Raw genomic sequence first — 18,508 nt, forward strand, 5'->3', positions numbered from 1 at the left:
GGTTTCTGATCTCAGTATTGTCCTTAGAACGTAATTTCATGAGAGTCCTGGAATATCAGCCTATGTCTTAATGATTTGCCTCCTAATCAGACATTTCATGTGAAGCAGGTATAGTAAAATCACCTAGAATATGCTTGTATGTCTAAGTGCAAAGACTGAAGCAGATTTTTTTCCCAAGTGATTGTCTCAATCTCAAGGAAAATTATCTTTTTTATAGCTATTACCACCTTTGACTTCTAAGTTAAGGATGTCTTTTAAACACTATTTGCTGACAACTGCCAGAGCTCTGGTCATATCACTTTCCCTAAAAATGTCCCTGAAAATGATACCACAGTGCTTCTTAGCCTAGAATTCATGCTAAGATAATGACTCAACTTACTTTTCCGTCCTTATTTCTTCCTTTCTTTATCCACCCTGCACTTCATCCAGACTGAACTACTTGTCTTCTTTGTTTATTCTTGAACTTCCCATTTCCATGCCTACAATCCTGCTTTACCCTCTGCCAACTCTGCACTTTCCTGCCCCCTCATTGCTGCCTCTCTAACACCTGGTCTTCAAGGCCCAGCTCACATCTCAACTTCTCCCACAAAACCCTTCTCCATATAATTATGTCTTATCTGGTCAGTTACAAATAATGTCTCCCTTCTCTAAAATTATAAGGTGATTATCCATAAGTCTTAATTCCTTGAGAAGTATTTGTCCCTTTCAGGACCTCAAACACTGGCCGGAAAGTAGTAACATAAAGTCTGCTGCTCCCTACTCAGCGGCCACTTCTAGTTCTTGCACTGATGAATCTTGACCACTTTCTTCCCAATTCTTCACTGTCTCCTGGCCTCCCATTTCTCAACTTCATGTGAAATGACTGTCCTTGTGCAGTTAGCACCAGCCAGAGCTCTCTATGCTTTCCATGAAGCATGCTAAAACAACATAGGGCTGTGTGTATTATATTTATATCTTGGACTATATTTGTTTGCTACTGGTATTCAGAAGTTGTTGCTTTGTAGTCAGTTAGTAGTTAGTTGTACTTAGTCTTTCTTTCCTTTTTTTCTTTTCTAGAAGGGAATTTAAAATAATAGGTGCTTCTAGGTAAGAAGACATTGTAGGATATTACTGAGGCTTCTAAAATGCTAGAGTTTAGACAGTTTTACATATAATTCATATGATTTAATAATATGTTTTCATCTTCAGAGAAGAAAATTTATGACTTAAAACAAATCATCTTCACTAAAGATATATGTTCTTGTGAAAAAATAATTGTAACATCTAGAGCAGGGGTCTACACCTGGAGTTCATGTATTCATAGGAGGTACAGGATTGAACTTCAGGAAGTCCACGAATCCTTGAAATTATATGCAAAGTGTTGTGTTTATGTGAATATTTTTTTCCTTAGTTTTAAGCAGATTTTCACAGGGCTCTGTGATCCACAAAAAGGTTCATTAGCCTAATAGCTAATGAAGTCAAATCAAAATTCTAAGAACATTCTATGTATTTATATCAATAAAAGTAATAAGTTCTTTTAAAAAAAGAATGTTTACATGCACCTACTGAAATTAAAATTTTAGGTACTTTGTCACTATAAGATCAAGGGTTCACGTCTAACGTCTTTTTCCCAGGGAATATCTGAAACACAAAGAGAAAGAAAAACATGAGGTGATTAAGAACTTGAAGAATATCAGCAATGGCAACCTGTGTCCTGTTTTAAAGCACACCATCCCATTTGGAGTTGCTTATCACCATGGTGGTTTAACGAGTGATGAAAGGAAGCTCTTGGAAGAGGCCTACTCCGCAGGAGTTCTCTGCCTTTTTACCTGCACATCCACCCTAGCAGCAGGTGTTAACCTACCAGCTCGAAGGTAAGATATAAGTCATTGTTGGCCGGTCTCAAAACTTTCCAGTTCCTAGCTTGCCAACAGTTTTTTTTGTTGTTTTATTCTTTCTCAGTAGTGGGTGAGAATTTATCAAATGTTTTTTTCAGCATTTGCTTAGTTGATTGTTCGGTTTATTTACTTTAATATTTTAATGAAAAATAACACTAGTAGATTTCTTGCTGTTAGAATTCCTTCTTTCTTTGTTACTCTCCCTATCTGGTTTTGATGTTATGGTTTATTATCCTGGTTGTGTAGAAACAGTTGGCAAGCTTTTGACCATGTTTTATGATCTGAAAGAGTTTATTTAACAGATTTCCTTGAAACTTTAGAGAACTCATCCAGAAAGACTTTTGAGTCTAGTATCTTTTTTTAAAGAGTAGATCCTTGATTATCTTTTTGGTTATTACCAGTATAATTGATTTCTACTCTTTGTCATTTGTGACATTTTTTCAAATAAATGGTCAGTTTTTATAAATCATCCATGAGATTTAAAAAAATATGTATTTTCTGTTGAGTATGTAGTTTCATATAGCTCAATGTATAACAGTTATTAGTCATCAGCTCCTCCCTTTTCTTTGTGATTCTTTGATTTGTCAGTTTCAGAGTCTCCCACTGTAATGATGGAGTTGTCAACTTATCCTTTTTACATTTTTAAAAGTTCTTGCTTTGTATTTCAAAACTAGGTATATAAAGGTTTACTGCAAATATCTTATTGCTGAATTATACCTTTTATGAATAGAATACATCCTTGTTTTCCTCATTTAGTGATTTTATTTTGAATGCTGGGACTACATTTTTTGCCAAGTATATTTTTTTCTATTCTTTTATTTTCAAACTCTGTCACTGGCTAAGTTTTCTATTTTTTCAGACAATTGTTGAAATAAAAAAGGAAGTTATCTATCCTATTTCTCTTGTTTCAATGGTTACTCTTAAATTTTTTAACAGTTGTAAAACTGTTAAAAAACGCAACTGTGTTTTTCTGTCATTTTAGAATTAATCAATAACTATATCCTCTGCTTGAACATAACAAGAGTCTTAGCATTTGTGTGTTTTTCTACACTGCCTCATGTATTGTTGCATTTACCTGGAATTTTAGTTCTAGATTTTAAATTTTCTTTCATCTTATAATCAATAGTTCTTTAAACTTACCTGTAAATTATACTTTTTGTGTGTGTGTGTGTGCCTACCACTGCCTCTTGTGTCTCACATCTTCCTTCTATGATCCATTTTTTATTTTGCCATCCTTGGGTAATTATTTTTTAAATGCTGCATTGGGAGTAAAAATTTTTGAATCTTTGCGTAGCTGAAGATGTCTTTATTTTAGCCTCACACTTGAACACCTTGCTAGGAGCAGAATTCTAGGTTCAGTTTTTTTTCTTTGGGGCCCTTGTAGTATTCTTCCATGTTTTTTAGGCGCTAGTGTTGGTCATTTTTGTTTTTGCATAGGCGTGCTGTTTTTCCCTTTCCAGAGGCTTTTAGACTTTTCTCTTTAACCTTAACATTTTGTCATAGTGTATAATAATAATTACAGTTATTACATGCCCTCACTCATGTCATAACAGCTTTACATGCGTTGACTTAATAGATCCTTACAACAGCTCTGTGAGAAAGGTCGTATTTTATTATCCACATTTTATAGAAGGGAAAACTGAGGCACTGAATAATGAAGTAACTTACCCAACTTCACGGCCAACAAATGAGTTTCAAAGCCAAGGTTTGAAACTGAAGAAACTGAGAAATCTAATTCTGCAATCCTAACTCTCCCAGTTTAGCTACTTCTTATTCATAGGGCTTAGCCCTTTGGTACATGCTTTCAGTCTAAAGTTTTTTTTTTTTTTTTTTTTTACATCTTTATTGGGGTATAATTGCTTTACAATGGTGTGTTAGTTTCTGCTTTATAACAAAGTGAATCAGTCATACATAAACAAATGTTCCCATATGTCTTCCCTGTTGCGTCTCCCTCCCTCCCACCCTCCCCATCCCACCCCTCCAGGCTGTCACAAAGCACCGAGCCAATATCCCTGTGCCATGCGGCTGCTTCCCACTAGCTATCTACCTTGCTGCGTTTGTTAGTGTGTATATGCCCATGACTCTCTCTCGCCCTGTCACAGCTCACCCTTCCCCCTCCCCATAACCTCAAGTCCGTTCTCTAAGAGGTCTGCGTCTTTATTCCTGCTTTACCCCTAGGTTTTTCATGTCATTTTTTTCCCTTAAATTCCATATATATGTGTTAGCATACGGTATTTGTCTCTCTCTTTCTGACTTACTTCACTCTGTATGACAGACTCTAGGTCTATCCACCTCATTACAAATAGCTCAATTTCGTTTCTTTTTATGGCTGAGTAATATTCCATTGTATATATGTGCCACATCTTCTTTATCCATTCATCCGATGACGGGCACTTAGGTTGTTTCCATCTCCGGGCTATTGTAAATAGAGCTGCAATGAACATTTTGGTACATGTCTCTTTTTGAATTATGGTTTTCTCAGGGTATATGCCCAGTAGTGGGATTGCTGGGTCATATGGTAGTTCTATTTGTAGCTTTTTAAGGAACCTCCATACTGTTCTCCACAGTGGCTGTATCAATTTACATTCCCACCAACAGTGTAAGAGGGTTCCCTTTTCTCCACACCCTCTCCAGCATTTATTGTTTCTAGATTTTTTGATGATGGCCATTCTGACTGGTGTGAGATGATATCTCATTGTAGTTTTGATTTGCATTTCTCTAATGATTAGTGATGTTGAGCATTCTTTCATGTGTTTGTTGGCAGTCTGTATATCTTCTTTGGAGAAATGTCTATTTAGGTCTTTTGCCCATTTTTGGATTGGGTTGTTTGTTTTCTTGTTATTGAGCTGCATGAGCTGCTTGTAAATTTTGGAGATTAATCCTTTGTCGGTTGCTTCATTTGCAAATATTTTCTCCCATTCTGAGGGTTGTCTTTTGGTCTTGTTTATGGTTTCCTTTGCTGTGCAAAAGCTTTGAAGTTTCATTAGGTCCCATTTGTTTATTTTTGTTTTTATTCCCATTACTCTAGGAGGTGGGTCAGAAAGGATCTTGCTTTGATTTAGGTCATAGAGTGTTCTGCCTGTGTTTTCCTCTAAGAGTTTGATAGTTTCTGGCCTTACATTTAGGTCTTTAATCCATTTTGAGCTTATTTTTGTGTATGGTGTTAGGGAGTGATCTAATCTCATACTTTTACATGTACCTGTCCAGTTTTCCCAGCACCACTTATTGAAGAGGCTGTCCTTTCTCCATTGTACATTACTGCCACCTTTATCAAAGATAAGGTGTCCATATGTGCATGGGTTTATCTCTGGGCTTTCTATCCTGTTCCATTGATCTATCTTTCTGTTTTTGTGCCAGTACCATACCGTCTTGATGACTGTAGCTTTGTAGTATAGTCTGAAGTCAGGGAGCCTGATTCCTCCAGTTCCTTCTTTCGTTCTCAAGATTGCTTTGGCTATTCGGGGTCTTTTGTGTTTCCATACAAATTGTGAAATTTTTTGTTCTAGTTCTGTGAAAAATGCCAGTGGTAGTTTGATAGGGATTGCATTGAATCTATAGATTGCTTTGGGTAGTAGAGTCATTTTCACAATGTTGATTCTTCCAATCCAAGAACATGGTATATCTCTCCATCTATTTATATCATCTTTAATTTCTTTCATCAGTGTCTTATAATTTTCTGCATACAGGTCTTTTGTCTCCTTAGGTAGGTTTATTCCTAGATATTTTATTCTTTTTGTTGCAATGGTAAATGGGAGTGTTTTCTTGATTTCACTTTCAGATTTTTCATCATTAGTATATAGGAATGCCGGAGATTTCTGTGCATTAATTTTGTATCCTGCCACTTTACCAAATTCATTGATTAGCTCTAGTAGTTTTCTGGTAGCATCTTTAGGGTTCTCTATGTATAGGATCATGTCATCTGCAAACAGTGACAGCTTTACTTCTTCTTTTCCAATTTGGATTCCTTTTATTTCCTTTTCTTCTCTGATTGCTGTGGCTAAAACTTCCAAAACAATGTTGAATAATAGTGGTGAGAGTGGGCAACCTTGTCTTGTTCCTGATCTTAGTGGAAATGCTTTCAGTTTTTCACCATTGAGGATGATGTTTGCTGTGGGCTTGTCATATATGGCCTTTATTATGTTGAGGAAAGTTCCCTCTATGCCTACTTTCTGCAGGGTTTTTATCATAAATGGGTGTTGAATTTTGTCAAAAGCTTTCTCTGCATCTATTGAGATGATCATATGGTTTTTCTCCTTCAATTTGTTAATATGGTTTATCACATTGATAGATTTGCGTATATTGAAGAATCCTTGCATTCCTGGAATAAACCCCACTTGATCATGGTGTATGATCCTTTTAATGTGCTGTTGGATTCTGTTTGCTAGTATTTTGTTGAGGATTTTTGCATCTATGTTCATCAGTGATATTGGCCTGTAGTTTTCTTTCTTTGTGACATCCTTGTCTGGTTTTGGTATCAAGGTGATGGTGGCCTCGTAGAAGGAGTTAGGGAGTGGTCCTCCCTCTGCTATATTTTGGAAGAGTTGGAGAAGGATAGGTGTTAGCTCTTCTCTAAATGTTTGATAGAATTCGCCTGTGAAGCCATCTGGTCCTGGGCTTTTCTTTGTTGGAAGATTTTTAATCACAGTTTCAATTTCAGTGCTTGTGATTGGTCTGTTCATATTTTCTATTTCTTCCTGATTCAGTCTTGGCAGGTTGTGCATTTCTAAGAATTTGTCCATTTCTTCCAGATTGTCCATTTTATTGGCATAGAGTTGCTTGTAGTAATCTCTCATGATCTCTTTTCTCTCTGCAGTGTCAGTTGTTACCTCTCCTTTTTCATTTCTAATTCTATTGATTTGAGTCTTCTCCCTTTTTTTCTTGATGAGTCTGGCTAGTGGTTTATCTATTTTGTTTATCTTCTCAAAGAACCAGCTTTTAGTTTTATTGATCTTTGCTATTGTTTCCTTCATTTCTTTTTCATTTATTTCTGATCTGATTTTTATGATTTCTTTCCTTCTGCTAGCTTTGGGGTTTTTTTGTTCTTCTTTCTCTAATTGCTTGAGGTGCAAGGTTAGGTTGTTTATTCGAGATGTTTCCTGCTTCTTAAGGTGGGCTTGTATTGCTATAAACGTCCCCCTTAGAACTGCTTTTGCTGCATCCCACAGGTTTTGGGTCGTTGTATCTCCATTGTCATTTGTTTCTAGGTATTTTTTGATTTCCTCTTTGATTTCTTCAGTAATCTCTTCATTATTAAGTAGTGTATTGTTTAGCCTCCATGTGATTGTATTTTTTACAGATCTTTTCCTGTAATTGATATCTAGTCTCATGGCGTTGTGGTCAGAAAAGATACTTGATACAATTTCAATTTTCTTAAATTTACCAAGGCTTGATTTGTGACCTAAGATATGATCTATCCTGGAGAATGTTCCATGAGCACTTGAGAAAAATGTGTATTCTGTTGTTTTTGGATGGAGTGTCCTATAAATATCAATTAACTCCATCTTGTTTAATGTATCATTTAAAGCTTGTGTTTCCTTATTTATTTTCATTTTGGATGATCTGTCCATGGGTGAAAGTGGGGTGTTTAAGTCCCCTACTATGAATGTGTTACTGTCGATTTCCCCTTTTATGGCTGTTAGTATTTGCCTAATGTATTGAGGTGCTCCTATGTTGGGTGCATAAATATTTACAATTGTTATATCTTCTTGGATCGATCCCTTGATCATTATGTAGTGTCCTTCTTTGTCTCTTTTAATAGTCCTTATTTTAAAGTCTATTTTGTCTGATATGAGAATTGCTACTCCAGCTTTCTTTTGGTTTCCATTTGCATGGAATATCTTTTTCCATCCCCTTACTTTCAGTCTGTATGTGTCTGTAGGTCTGAAGTGGGTCTCTTGTAGACAGCATATATAAGGGTCTTGTTTTTGTATCCATTCAGCTAATCTGTGTCTTTTGGTGGGAGCATTTAGTCCATTTACATTTAAGGTAATTATCGATATGTATGTTCCTATTCCCATTTTCTAAATTGTTTTGGGTTCGTTATTATAGGTCTTTTCCTTCTCTTGTGTTTCTTGCCTAGAGAAGATCCTTTAGCATTTGTTGTAAAGCTGGTTTGGTGGTGCTGAACTCTCTCAGCTTTTGCTTGTCTGTAAAGGTTTTAATTTCTCCATCAAATCTGAATGAGATCCTTGCTGGGTAGAGTAGTCTTGGCTGCATGTTTTTCTCCTTCATCACTTTCAGTATGTCCTGCCACTCCCTTCTGGCTTGTAGGGTTTCTGCTGAGAGATCAGCTGTTAACCTTATGGGGATTCCCTTATGTGTTATTTGTTGTTTTTCCCTTGCTGCTTTTAATATGCTTTCTTTGTATTTAATTTTTGACAGTTTGATTAATATGTGTCTTGGCGTATTTCTCCTTGTATTTATCTTGTATGGGACTCTCTGTGCTTCCTGGACTTGATTAACTATTTCCTTTCCCATATTAGGGAAGTTTTCAACTATAATCTCTTCAAATATTTTCTCAGTCCCTTTCTTTTTCTCTTCTTCTTCTGGAACCCCTATAATTCGAATGTTGGTGCGTTTAATGTTGTCCCAGAGGTCTCTGAGACTGTCCTCAGTTCTTTTCATTCTTTTTTCTTTATTCTGCTCTGCAGTAGTTATCTCCACTATTTTATCTTCCAGGTCACTTATCCGTTCTTCTGCCTCAGTTATTCTGCTATTGATCCCATCTAGAGTACTTTTAATTTCATTTATTGTGTTGTTCATCGTTGCTTGTTTCATCTTTAGTTCTTCTAGGTCCTTGTTAACTGATTCTTGCATTTTGTCCAATCTATTGTCCATTTTTTCTCCAAGATTTCGGATCAACCTTACTATCATTATTCTGAATTCTCTTTCAGGTAGACTGCCTATTTCCTCTTCATTTGTTAGGTCTGGTGCATTTTTATCTTGCTCCTTTATCTGCTGTGTGTTTTTCTGTCTTCTCATTTTGCTTATCTTACTGTGTTTGGGGTCTCCTTTTTGCAGGCTGCAGGTTTGTAGTTCCTCCTGTTTTTGATGTCTGTCTCCAGTGGCTAAGGTTGGTTCAGTGGGTTGTGTAGGCTTCCTGGTGGAGGGGGCTAGTGCCTGCGTTGTGGTGGATGAGGCTGGATCTTGTCTCTCTAGTGGGCAGGTTCAAGTCTGGTGGTGTGTTTGGGGGCGTCTGTGGCCTTATTATGATTTTAGGCAGCCTCTCTGCTAATGGGTGGGGTTGTGTTCCTGTTTTGCTAGTTGTTTGGCATAGGTTTTCCAGCACTGTGGCTTGCTGGTCGTTGAGTGAAGCTGGGTGCTGGTGTTAAGATGAGGGTCTCTGGGAGATTTTCGCCGTTTGATATTATGTGGAGCTGGGAGGTCTCTTGTTGATCAGTGTCCTGAAGTTGGCTGTCCTACCTCAGAGGCAGAGCCCTGCCTCCTGGCTGGAGCACCAAAAGCTTTTCATCCACAGGCTCAGGATAAAAGGGAGAAAAAGTAGAGGGAATTAGTAGAAGTATGAGGAAAGAAAGAAGGAAAGGAGGGAAGGAAGGAAGGAAGGAAGAAAGAAAGAAGCAAAGAAGGAAAGAAGGAAAGAATGGAGGGAGGGAGGAAGGAAGGAAGGAAGGAGGGAAAGAAGGAAAAAAGACAGAAAGAAAGAAGATACAGTAAAAATAAAATAAAGTATAATAAAGTTATTGAATTAAAAACTTCTTATTTAGAAAAAAAAAAAGGGACGGAAAGAGCCTTAGGACAAATGTTGGAAGCAAAGCTATACAGACAAAATCTTACACAGAAGCATACACATACACCCTCACTAAAAGAGGTAAATGGGGAAAAATCCTAAATCTTGCTGTCAGAGACCACCTCCTCAATTTGGGATGATTCGTTGTCTAAAGGAGGGAAGGAAGGACGGAAAGAAAGAAAGAAAGAACGAAGGTAAAGTATAAGGTTATTAAAATTAATTATTATGAAAAAAATTAAAAAAGAAACATGGACGGATAGAACCCTAGGACAAATGGTGGAAGCAAGACTATACAGACAAGATCTCATACAGAAGCATACACATACACATTCACAAAAAGAGGAAAGGGGAAAAAATCATAGATCTTGCTCCTAAAGTCCACTTCCTTAATTTGGGATGATTGGTTGTCTATTCAGGTATTCCACAGATGCAGGGTACATCAGGTTGATTGTGGAGCTTTAATCCGCTGCTTCTGAGGCTGCTGGGAGAGATTTCCCTTTCTCTTCTTTGTTCTCACAGCTCCGAGGGCTAAGCTTTGGATTTGGCCCTGCCACTGCGTGTAGATCGCTGGAGGGCGTCTGTTTTTTGCTCAGACAGGATGGGGTTAAAAGAGCCGCTGATTGGGGGCTCTGGCGCACTCAGGCCGGCGGGGACGGAGGGGCACAGAGTGCGGGGCGGGCCTGCGGTGGCAAAGGCCGGCGTGACTTTGCACCAGCCTGAGGCGCGCTGTGCGCTCTCCCGGGGAAGTTGTCCCTGGATCCCGGGAACCCGGCAGTGGCGGGCTGCACAGGCTCCGCGGAAGAGGGGTGTGGAGAGTGACCTGTGCTCGCACACAGGCCCCTCGGTGGCGGCAGCAGCAGCCTTAACGTCTCCCGCCCGCCTCTGGGGTCCGCGCTTTCAGCCGCGGCTCGCGCCCGTCTCTGGGGTCCGCGCTTTCAGCCGCGGCTCGCGCCCGTCTCTGGATTCCGCGCTTTCAGCCGCGGCTCGCGCTCGTCTCTGGGGTCCGCGCTTTCAGCCGCGGCTCGCGCCCGTCTCTGGGGTTCGCGCTTTTAGCCGCGGCTCGCGCCCGTCTCTGGAGTTCCTTTAAGCAGCGTTCTTAAACCCCTCTCCTCACGCCCCAGGAAACAAAGAGGGAAGGAAAAGTCTCCTGCCTCTTCTGCAGGTGCAGGCTTTTCCCCGGACTCCCTCCCGGCTAGCTGTGGTGCACTAACCCCTTCAGGCTATGTTCAAGCCGCCAACCCCAGTCCTCTCCCTGCGCTCCGGCCTCAGCTCGCAGCCCCGCCCGCCCCGGCGGGTGAGCAGACAAGCCTCTCGGGCTGGTGAGTGCCGGTCGGCACCGATTCTCTGTGCGGGAATCTCCCCGCTTTGCCCTCCGCACCCGTTGCTGTGCACTCCTCCGCAGCTTCGAAGCTCCCCCCTCCGCCTCCCGCAGTCTCCGCCCGCGAAGGGGCTTCCTAGAGTGTGGAAACTTTTCCTCCTTCACCGCTCCCTCCCACTGGTGCAGGTGCCGTCCCTATCTTTTGTCTCTGATTTTTCTTTTGCCCTACCCAGGTACGTGGGGAGTTTCTTGCCTTTTGGGAGGTCTGAGGTCTTCTGCCAGCCTTCAGTAGGTGTTCTGTAGGAGTTGTTCCACGTGTAGATGTATTTCTGGTGTATCTGTGGGGAGGAAGGTGATCTCCGCGTCTTACTCTTCCGCCATCTTCCGCCTTCCCCCCCAGTCTAAAGTTTTATGCCTTTATTCATCTTAGAGTAATTTTTTTCAGTTATTTTATTATTTCTTTTCTTCTGTTTTCTCTGTTGTCTGCTTTTGTAACTTCAGTTAGACAGTTGAAACCTCTTAAATTGAGCTTGCATCTCTTAATTGTTCTTACACATTTTTCAATCTATATGAGCTATGTGATTTCTTCACCTTTACTTTCTTTTTTTTTTTTTTTTTTGCGGTATGCGGGCCCCTCACCGCTGCGGCCCCTCCCGCTGCAGAACACAGGCTCTGGACGCACAGGCCCAGTGGCCATGGCCCACGGGCCCAGCCGCTCCGCGGCATGTGGGATCCTCCCGGACCGGGACACAAACCCGCGTCCCCTGCATCGGCAGGTGGACTCCCAACCACTGCGTCACCAGGGAAGCCCATCTTTACTTTCTGTATAACAAGATCAGTTTTTAATTGTATTCCGTTAACTGTGTTTCATTCATTATTCAGTTGTTCTATTAAATTGTTTAAATTAATTAATTCTTTTTAATTTCTAAGAACTCTCTTTTATTGTCCTTTCTTTATAAGAGTCTGCTCTCATAGTGTGAATACAGTACCCTTTAGAATTTTCTGTGGATACTAATTAGAATTTTTTAAAGTTCTTTTCTGTTCTGCATATTATCTGCTTCTGTCAGACATTTTTTCTGTATGCTCTCATTGTTTTTCTTTTATGTCATTGGTTTTCTTCATGTATTTGGTAATCTTGGCTGTCCATTGAGATTTATAAATAAAGAGGTAGGCTGATTGTTTTAGGTAAATGACAGGTTTTCTCTCACCTTTGAATAGGAAAGCTGGCTACAAACTTCTGTATATGTGAACAGGATTGAAATCACCATATTTGTAGGTCAAAATCAGATGAAATCTACAATTTTATGTTGACAGTATTGTAAGCTCATAAATGAATATGCATATGTTGGTGGTCCATGGTCAGATTTTTCATTTATGGAGTATCAAATCAAAACTATTTTGAGATTATTGCTCTAGTGGATTGACCATATGTTTTACAGCTAAGCAGACTTAAGTTCAAGTTATGGTTCTGGTAATTACTAATTTTGTGAGTTTTGCTAAATGACTTAATGTATATATATGCTTTAGTTAACTCCTTTATAAATAAGTAAGAAAGAATGTTATCACCAAGAGTTTTGTAAGATTATAAATAATGTACATAAAGAGCCTAGGACATCATAGATTCTTGGTAAACAGTAGTTGCCTATTATTTTGAGTTAATATGTTACTAAATTTAATATCACATAAATATAATGAAAACTTTAAAAAATAGAAGCTATTGCTATAGATGGAATACCACTTTTAATTAATTTTATCAATTCCATAGAGTTATTTTAAGAGCCCCCTATGTTGCTAAAGAATTTTTAAAGAAGAATCAATATAAACAGATGATTGGCAGGGCTGGCCGTGCTGGAATAGATTCTACTGGGGAGAGTATTCTTATATTGCAAGAAAAAGACAAGCAACAGGTAATAATCTGGTGGATGGTTGGTCATTTTGTTGTCTTTTCTTGGACTTTGGTCTAGCCTTTTTATGAGATTGTCTTTTAAAAATTAATTATTAATATTCCTTTAACTAATGTTTCCTTCTCTCCCATGATTAAGAATTAGAAAGAGTAGTTCAAATACTTTTCTATTTCAGGCAAACAATGAAAAGTATTTTCCTTATTTATCTTCTTCCATTTTCATGAGAACACCTGCTAAATTCTTATTTTTTTGTCTTTATGTTTTTTATCTCCCCCAGCCTTCACACAATCTATGCAAAATATAAAATTTATATGGAACACCATTTATTTTTTATAGTAATGCAAAACATAAATTTATTTTTTATAATAATGCTTTAACTCTTGTAGGTATTGGAGTTAATAAGCAGACCATTGGAAAACTGTTATAGCCAACTTGTTCAAGAATTCACCAAGGGAATCCATACTTTGTTTCTCTCTTTGATTGGTTTGAAGGTATTTTTTAATATTTTTATATCTTATTGCTGTTACCTGAGATAATGGAAGTTAAAAAGTTTTGAAAACTACAAGGTATGAAAAAAATGTTAACTTCTAATCTAATGTGGAAAAGAACAGTCTGTGACATGATAAATCTGAGTCTGGATTTATATGTGCATTTTTAATCCTTTGAATTATAAAGAATGTGAAAAATCAACAAATCATAACTGGGCATCCATTACAAGTAAGAAACTTTGGTGTATACTATGGAGGATAGAAGGAGCTCTAAAGACATGGGTCCTGATGTGGGATAATCCTGCATCTCTGCCACTGTTAAGAATAAGGTTCATTGTAGTCCTGTGACCATAAACATTTGTCAGATCAGTATAGCCTTTATCAGGCAGAAAATTAAAATAAAAAAAATAGTTGGGTGGGGCATAATGGGAAAACACTCTTTTTTTCCTAAGATTAGAAATTGGCGCTCTTTTTTAGGATATCTCTTGAGCTAAACCTTTTTTTTAGGGTTATCCTTAAGTAAATTTTAACTTTGTGCCCAAATCACTCAGCCCGAAAGTGGCAAAGCCAGGGTTTGAATTCAGCTTTCTTTAATGATAAAACCAATGTTCTTAACCTATCATGTAGTCTCTCTTCATCAACCTGAATGGTTTAAGGGAAAATCCAAAATTTAATTGATAAATAAAAGATATGAGACAGGTTTTGATTACCTTGCGGATGAATGGTGTAACGTTGCAGTATCCCCTGGCCATTTACAAGAGTGAAAGGCTACAAGAAAGAAAAGGAATTAATGCTGGGTATTGACGGAGATAGAGGTTTTAGATAAGCAGAGGGAAGGAATGAGCCATTCCAGGTACTTAAAATAGAATGAAAGATGAGAAACTTTAAGATGATGTGGGGTAACAGTCAATAGATATTATAGCTGTAGAGTAGGGCTGAAGATACCAAAGAGTAGAAGGTTGGGTGGAAAAAGTTGGGGCAGAGTGTGTGCTGTAGATTGGGGAAGACAGGAGAGAGTGCTTAAATATAGACTCAAGAGTTGTGACACAGTCACTTATCAGTGGAGTAATAGTCAAAGTGTTCTGTGGTCGTTTCGAGCAGGGGCTCTGATATCACACATATCTGTGTCTGGGTCACAGCTCTGTCTCTTGTTATCCTGTGTAAATTACTAACGCTCTCTTAAACCTCACTCAGTTGTCTTATCTGTAAAATGGGAATAATAGTATGCAGAAGTATTGCAAGGCTAGTTTGGAAGCAACTGTAGTAATCCATGTATAATGTAATAAAGACCTGCAATTGGAGGGTTGCCAAGGAATTAATAAAGAAGAGAAAGAGATCATGAAGATCATTGAGTCTTATTACATTTATATATTGAATAAGGTAACAGAGAATTCGTGATTGGTTTAAGGTCATTCAGTGTGTTCTGTTTAGATGAGATTATAATTCAGGTTCCTGCCTTGCTGGCCTGTACTCTTTCCAGTATGCCATTGTGAATGTGGAACATTCACTAAGTGCACTTGAAAACTCACCAAAATAGGCCATATTCTGGGCCATAAAATAAGTATCAGTAAAGTTAAAGGATTGAAATCATATAAAGAATGGTATCTAATGACAACAAAATTATAGTATACATCAATAATAGAAAGGTAGGGATTTCTCTGGTGGTCCAGTGGTTAAGAATCCACCTTCCAGTGCAAGGGACACAGGTTCGATCCCTGGTCGGGAAACTAAGATCCCACATGCCTCGGGGCAGCTAAGCCCTCACGCTGCAACTGAGACCCAATGCAGCCAAATAAATAAATAAGTATTTAAAAATGAATAAATAATAGAAAGGTATCAGGAAAATACCCAAATATTTGGAAATTAAACAGCATACTTTTATGGTCAAAGTAGAAATCACAAGGGAAATTAGAAAATATCTTGAATGGAATGAAGATGAAAACATATATCAGAATTAGTGGCAGGCAGCTAAAGAAGTGCTTAAGGGGACATTTATAGCTTTAAATGCTTATTAAAATTCAAGGAAGATCCAAAGTCAGTGATCTAAGTTTCACCTTAGGAAGCTAAAACAAAACAAAACAAAAAGCCCCAAAGTAAGTAGAAGGAAGGAAATGATAACAGATAAAAGCAGAAATCAATGACAAAAAATAGACAAGAGAAAATATTAATGAAACCATAAGCTAGTTCTTTGAAAAGATCAGTAAGATTATTGATTGAATTGATCAGAAGGAAAAGAGAGTCGCATAAATTACCAATATCAGGAATGAAAGGAAGGTCATCACTGGATATCCCAGAGATAGTAAAGGTAGTAAGGAATTACCCTTGAATAGCTGTATCCTTGAATACTGAAAAATGAATTCAACAACTTGGATGAAATGGGGGAAATTCTTTTTTTTTTTAATTTACTTATTTTATTTATTTAATTTTGGCTGTGTTGGGTCTTCGTTGCTGTGCGTGGGCTTTCTCTAGTTGCGGCGAGCAGAGGCTACTCTTCATTGAGGTGCTCAGGCTTCTAATTGCTGTGGCTTCTCTTGTGGAGCACGGGCTCTAGGCATGCGTGCTTCAGTATTTGTGGCATGTGGGTTCAGTAGTTGTGGCTTGTGGGCTCTAGAGCACAGGCTCAGTAGTTGTGGTGCACGGGCTTAGTTGCTCTACAGCATGTGGGATCTTCCCAGAACCAGGGCTTGAACCCACGTCCCCTGCATTGGCAGGCAGATTCTTAACCACTGCAACACCAGGGAAGTCCAATGGGGAAAATTCTTGAAAGACACAATTCCCGAAATTGACTGAAGAAATAAAAAATCTGAATAGTCCTATATTTATTAAAGAAATTGAATTTATAATTTAGAACTTTCCCACAAAGAAAACTCTAGGCCAACTGACTTCACTGGTGAGTTCTAACAAACATTTAAAGGAGAAATAATATCAGTCATACACACATTCTTTCAGAAAGTAGAGGAAGATGGAACACTGCTCATCTTATCTTATGAGACCAGCATTATGCTGATACCAAAACCAGACGAAGATATTACAAGAAGAGAAAACTACAAGCCAATGTCTCTGGTAAACATACATATAAAAACCCATATCAGGGCTTACCTAGTGGCGCAGTGGTTGAGAGTCCGCCTGCCGATGCAGGGGACACGGGTTCGTGCCTCGGTCCGGGAGGATCCCACATGCCGCGGAGTGGCTGGGCCTGTGGGCCGTGGCCGCTGGGCCTGCGCATCCGGAGCCTGTGCTCCACGGCAGGAGAGGCCACAGCAGTGAGAGGCCCACGTGCTGCAAAAAAAAAAAAAAAAAAAACCATATCAAAGTACTAGTAATACAACAATACATTATTAGAACAATATACCATGATCAATCAGAATTTATTCCAATAATGCAAAGTTGGTTTAACATTCAAAGTTCATCAGTATATTGATAATTATCCATTTGACAGAACTCAACATTCATGATAAAAGCTCAACATACTAGGAGTAGAAAAGAACTTCTTCAATCTGATAAAGGTTGTTTATTTAAAAAAAAAAAGAAACTACAGGTAACATCACACTTAATGGTGAAAAACTAAATGTTTTTTCCCCTAAGATCAGGAAAAGAAATCTGCTCTCACTCTACTAATCAACATATATCAGAACTTGTACCCAATACAATAAGACAGGAAGAAAAAATAAAGCAAACAGTTTAGAAAGGAAGAGTAAAACTGTCTTATTTGCTGATGGCATTGAATTCAAGAAAAATCCAAAGGAATGTCCAAAAAACCAGAGTGTAATTAGTGGTGTCACAGGATACAAGGTCAATGTACAAAACTCAATTATATTTTTATATACTTACTGCAAATAATTGGAAAAACAATTCCATTTACAGTAAATTCAAAAAAAACATGAAATACTTAGGGGTGAATTTAACTAATATGTGTCAGACCTATACACTGAAAACTATGAAACACTGCTTAGAGAAATTAAAGAAGGCCTACATAAATGGAGAGAGATAGCATGTTCATGAATTGGGACACTCACTTTTGTTCAGATGTTACTTCTTCCCAAATTGGCCTATAAATTCAGTGCAATCCCAATCAAAATCTCAACAGGTTTTTTGGTAGAAATTTCACACTGATACTAGAATTTATTTGGTAATGCAAAGGAATAGAATAGCCAAAAATAGTTTTGTAAAAGAACTTGACTTCAAGACTTACTGTAAAGCTTCAATAATTAAAAACAGTGTGATATTGGTGCAAAGATTGACATATAGACCAATAGATCAGTAAGTCCAGAATTAGGCCCATATATGATCAATTCATTTTCAACAAAGGTGCCAAGATATTTAAATGGAGAAAGGATTTTTTTTTTCAATAAATGGTGCTGAAACAAGTAGATACCAATATGGAACAACCACAGACAAATTAACCCCAACTCTTACCTCCCACTGTCCAAAAAAATTAACTCAAAATGGATCATAGACCTAGACCTAAAAGCTAAAATAAAACTTCTACCAGAAAATCTAGGAAAATATTTTTGTTACCTTGGGGTAGGCAAAGAGTTCTTACGTGGGAAACAAAAACCGTAAACCATGAAAGAAAAAAATCAATTTAATAGGCTTCATCATTATTTTAAAATTCTCTTCAAAAGACCCTGCTTAACAAATGAAAAGGCGGAGGAAAATGTTTATACATCTGACAAATATGAGTATGTCATGAGTGAGGACTCCACAAAAGGCAGTGGAATTAGGAGGGAGTTGGGACTTCAGTGCACTCCCTGTGCACTGAGACCAGTGCTCTCAGGTACAGGACTCCTGGGGGAACTGACTTGGCCACAAAAGTCTGGTTTTATGGGCCTGGCAATGCAACCGTTGTTTTCTGTTTTAACAATTGAAGTACAGCAGCAAGAAGTCCAGGCAGAGTCAGCTCAGGAGATTAGCCTATAGGCAGCTGTTGTTTCAAGCCTGCCCATAGGAGACTACGGGGCCCCGTCCTGAGGAGGACAGGCCATCAGGGTTCCTCCTACTCCTTGGGGTAAGGCTTCACAACAGGGCTCTAGTTGTGGAAAGAGGCCGGAATTACAGACCGGGTGGAGAAGTGGGAAAATCTTTAGAGTTAGAACTGAAGCAGAAGTCAAGTCCTCTGGACAGGAACAACCAGGTGGGATAGGGGTGAGAGGCAAGAAGGGCAGTGTGAGGTC

The 18,508-nt window shown here is 38.6% G+C and overlaps 1 protein-coding gene across 2 annotated transcripts in view; it reads left to right on the forward strand.

Moving 5' to 3' along the window:
- The window catches only part of HELQ (helicase, POLQ like), a 55,346-nt gene that overhangs the window by 20,633 nt on the left and 16,205 nt on the right, over positions 1-18,508 (forward strand). For both annotated transcript variants that reach the window (XM_060147898.1, XM_060147899.1), the window contains 3 exons: positions 1,614-1,853; positions 12,708-12,849; positions 13,233-13,337. In XM_060147898.1, the coding sequence (XP_060003881.1) occupies positions 1,614-1,853; positions 12,708-12,849; positions 13,233-13,337 (487 nt within the window). The remainder of the gene's footprint in view (positions 1-1,613; positions 1,854-12,707; positions 12,850-13,232; positions 13,338-18,508) is intronic.

The sequence above is a fragment of the Lagenorhynchus albirostris genome, chromosome 4 (assembly GCF_949774975.1).
Source record: "Lagenorhynchus albirostris chromosome 4, mLagAlb1.1, whole genome shotgun sequence".
Lineage (NCBI taxonomy): Eukaryota > Metazoa > Chordata > Mammalia > Artiodactyla > Delphinidae > Lagenorhynchus > Lagenorhynchus albirostris.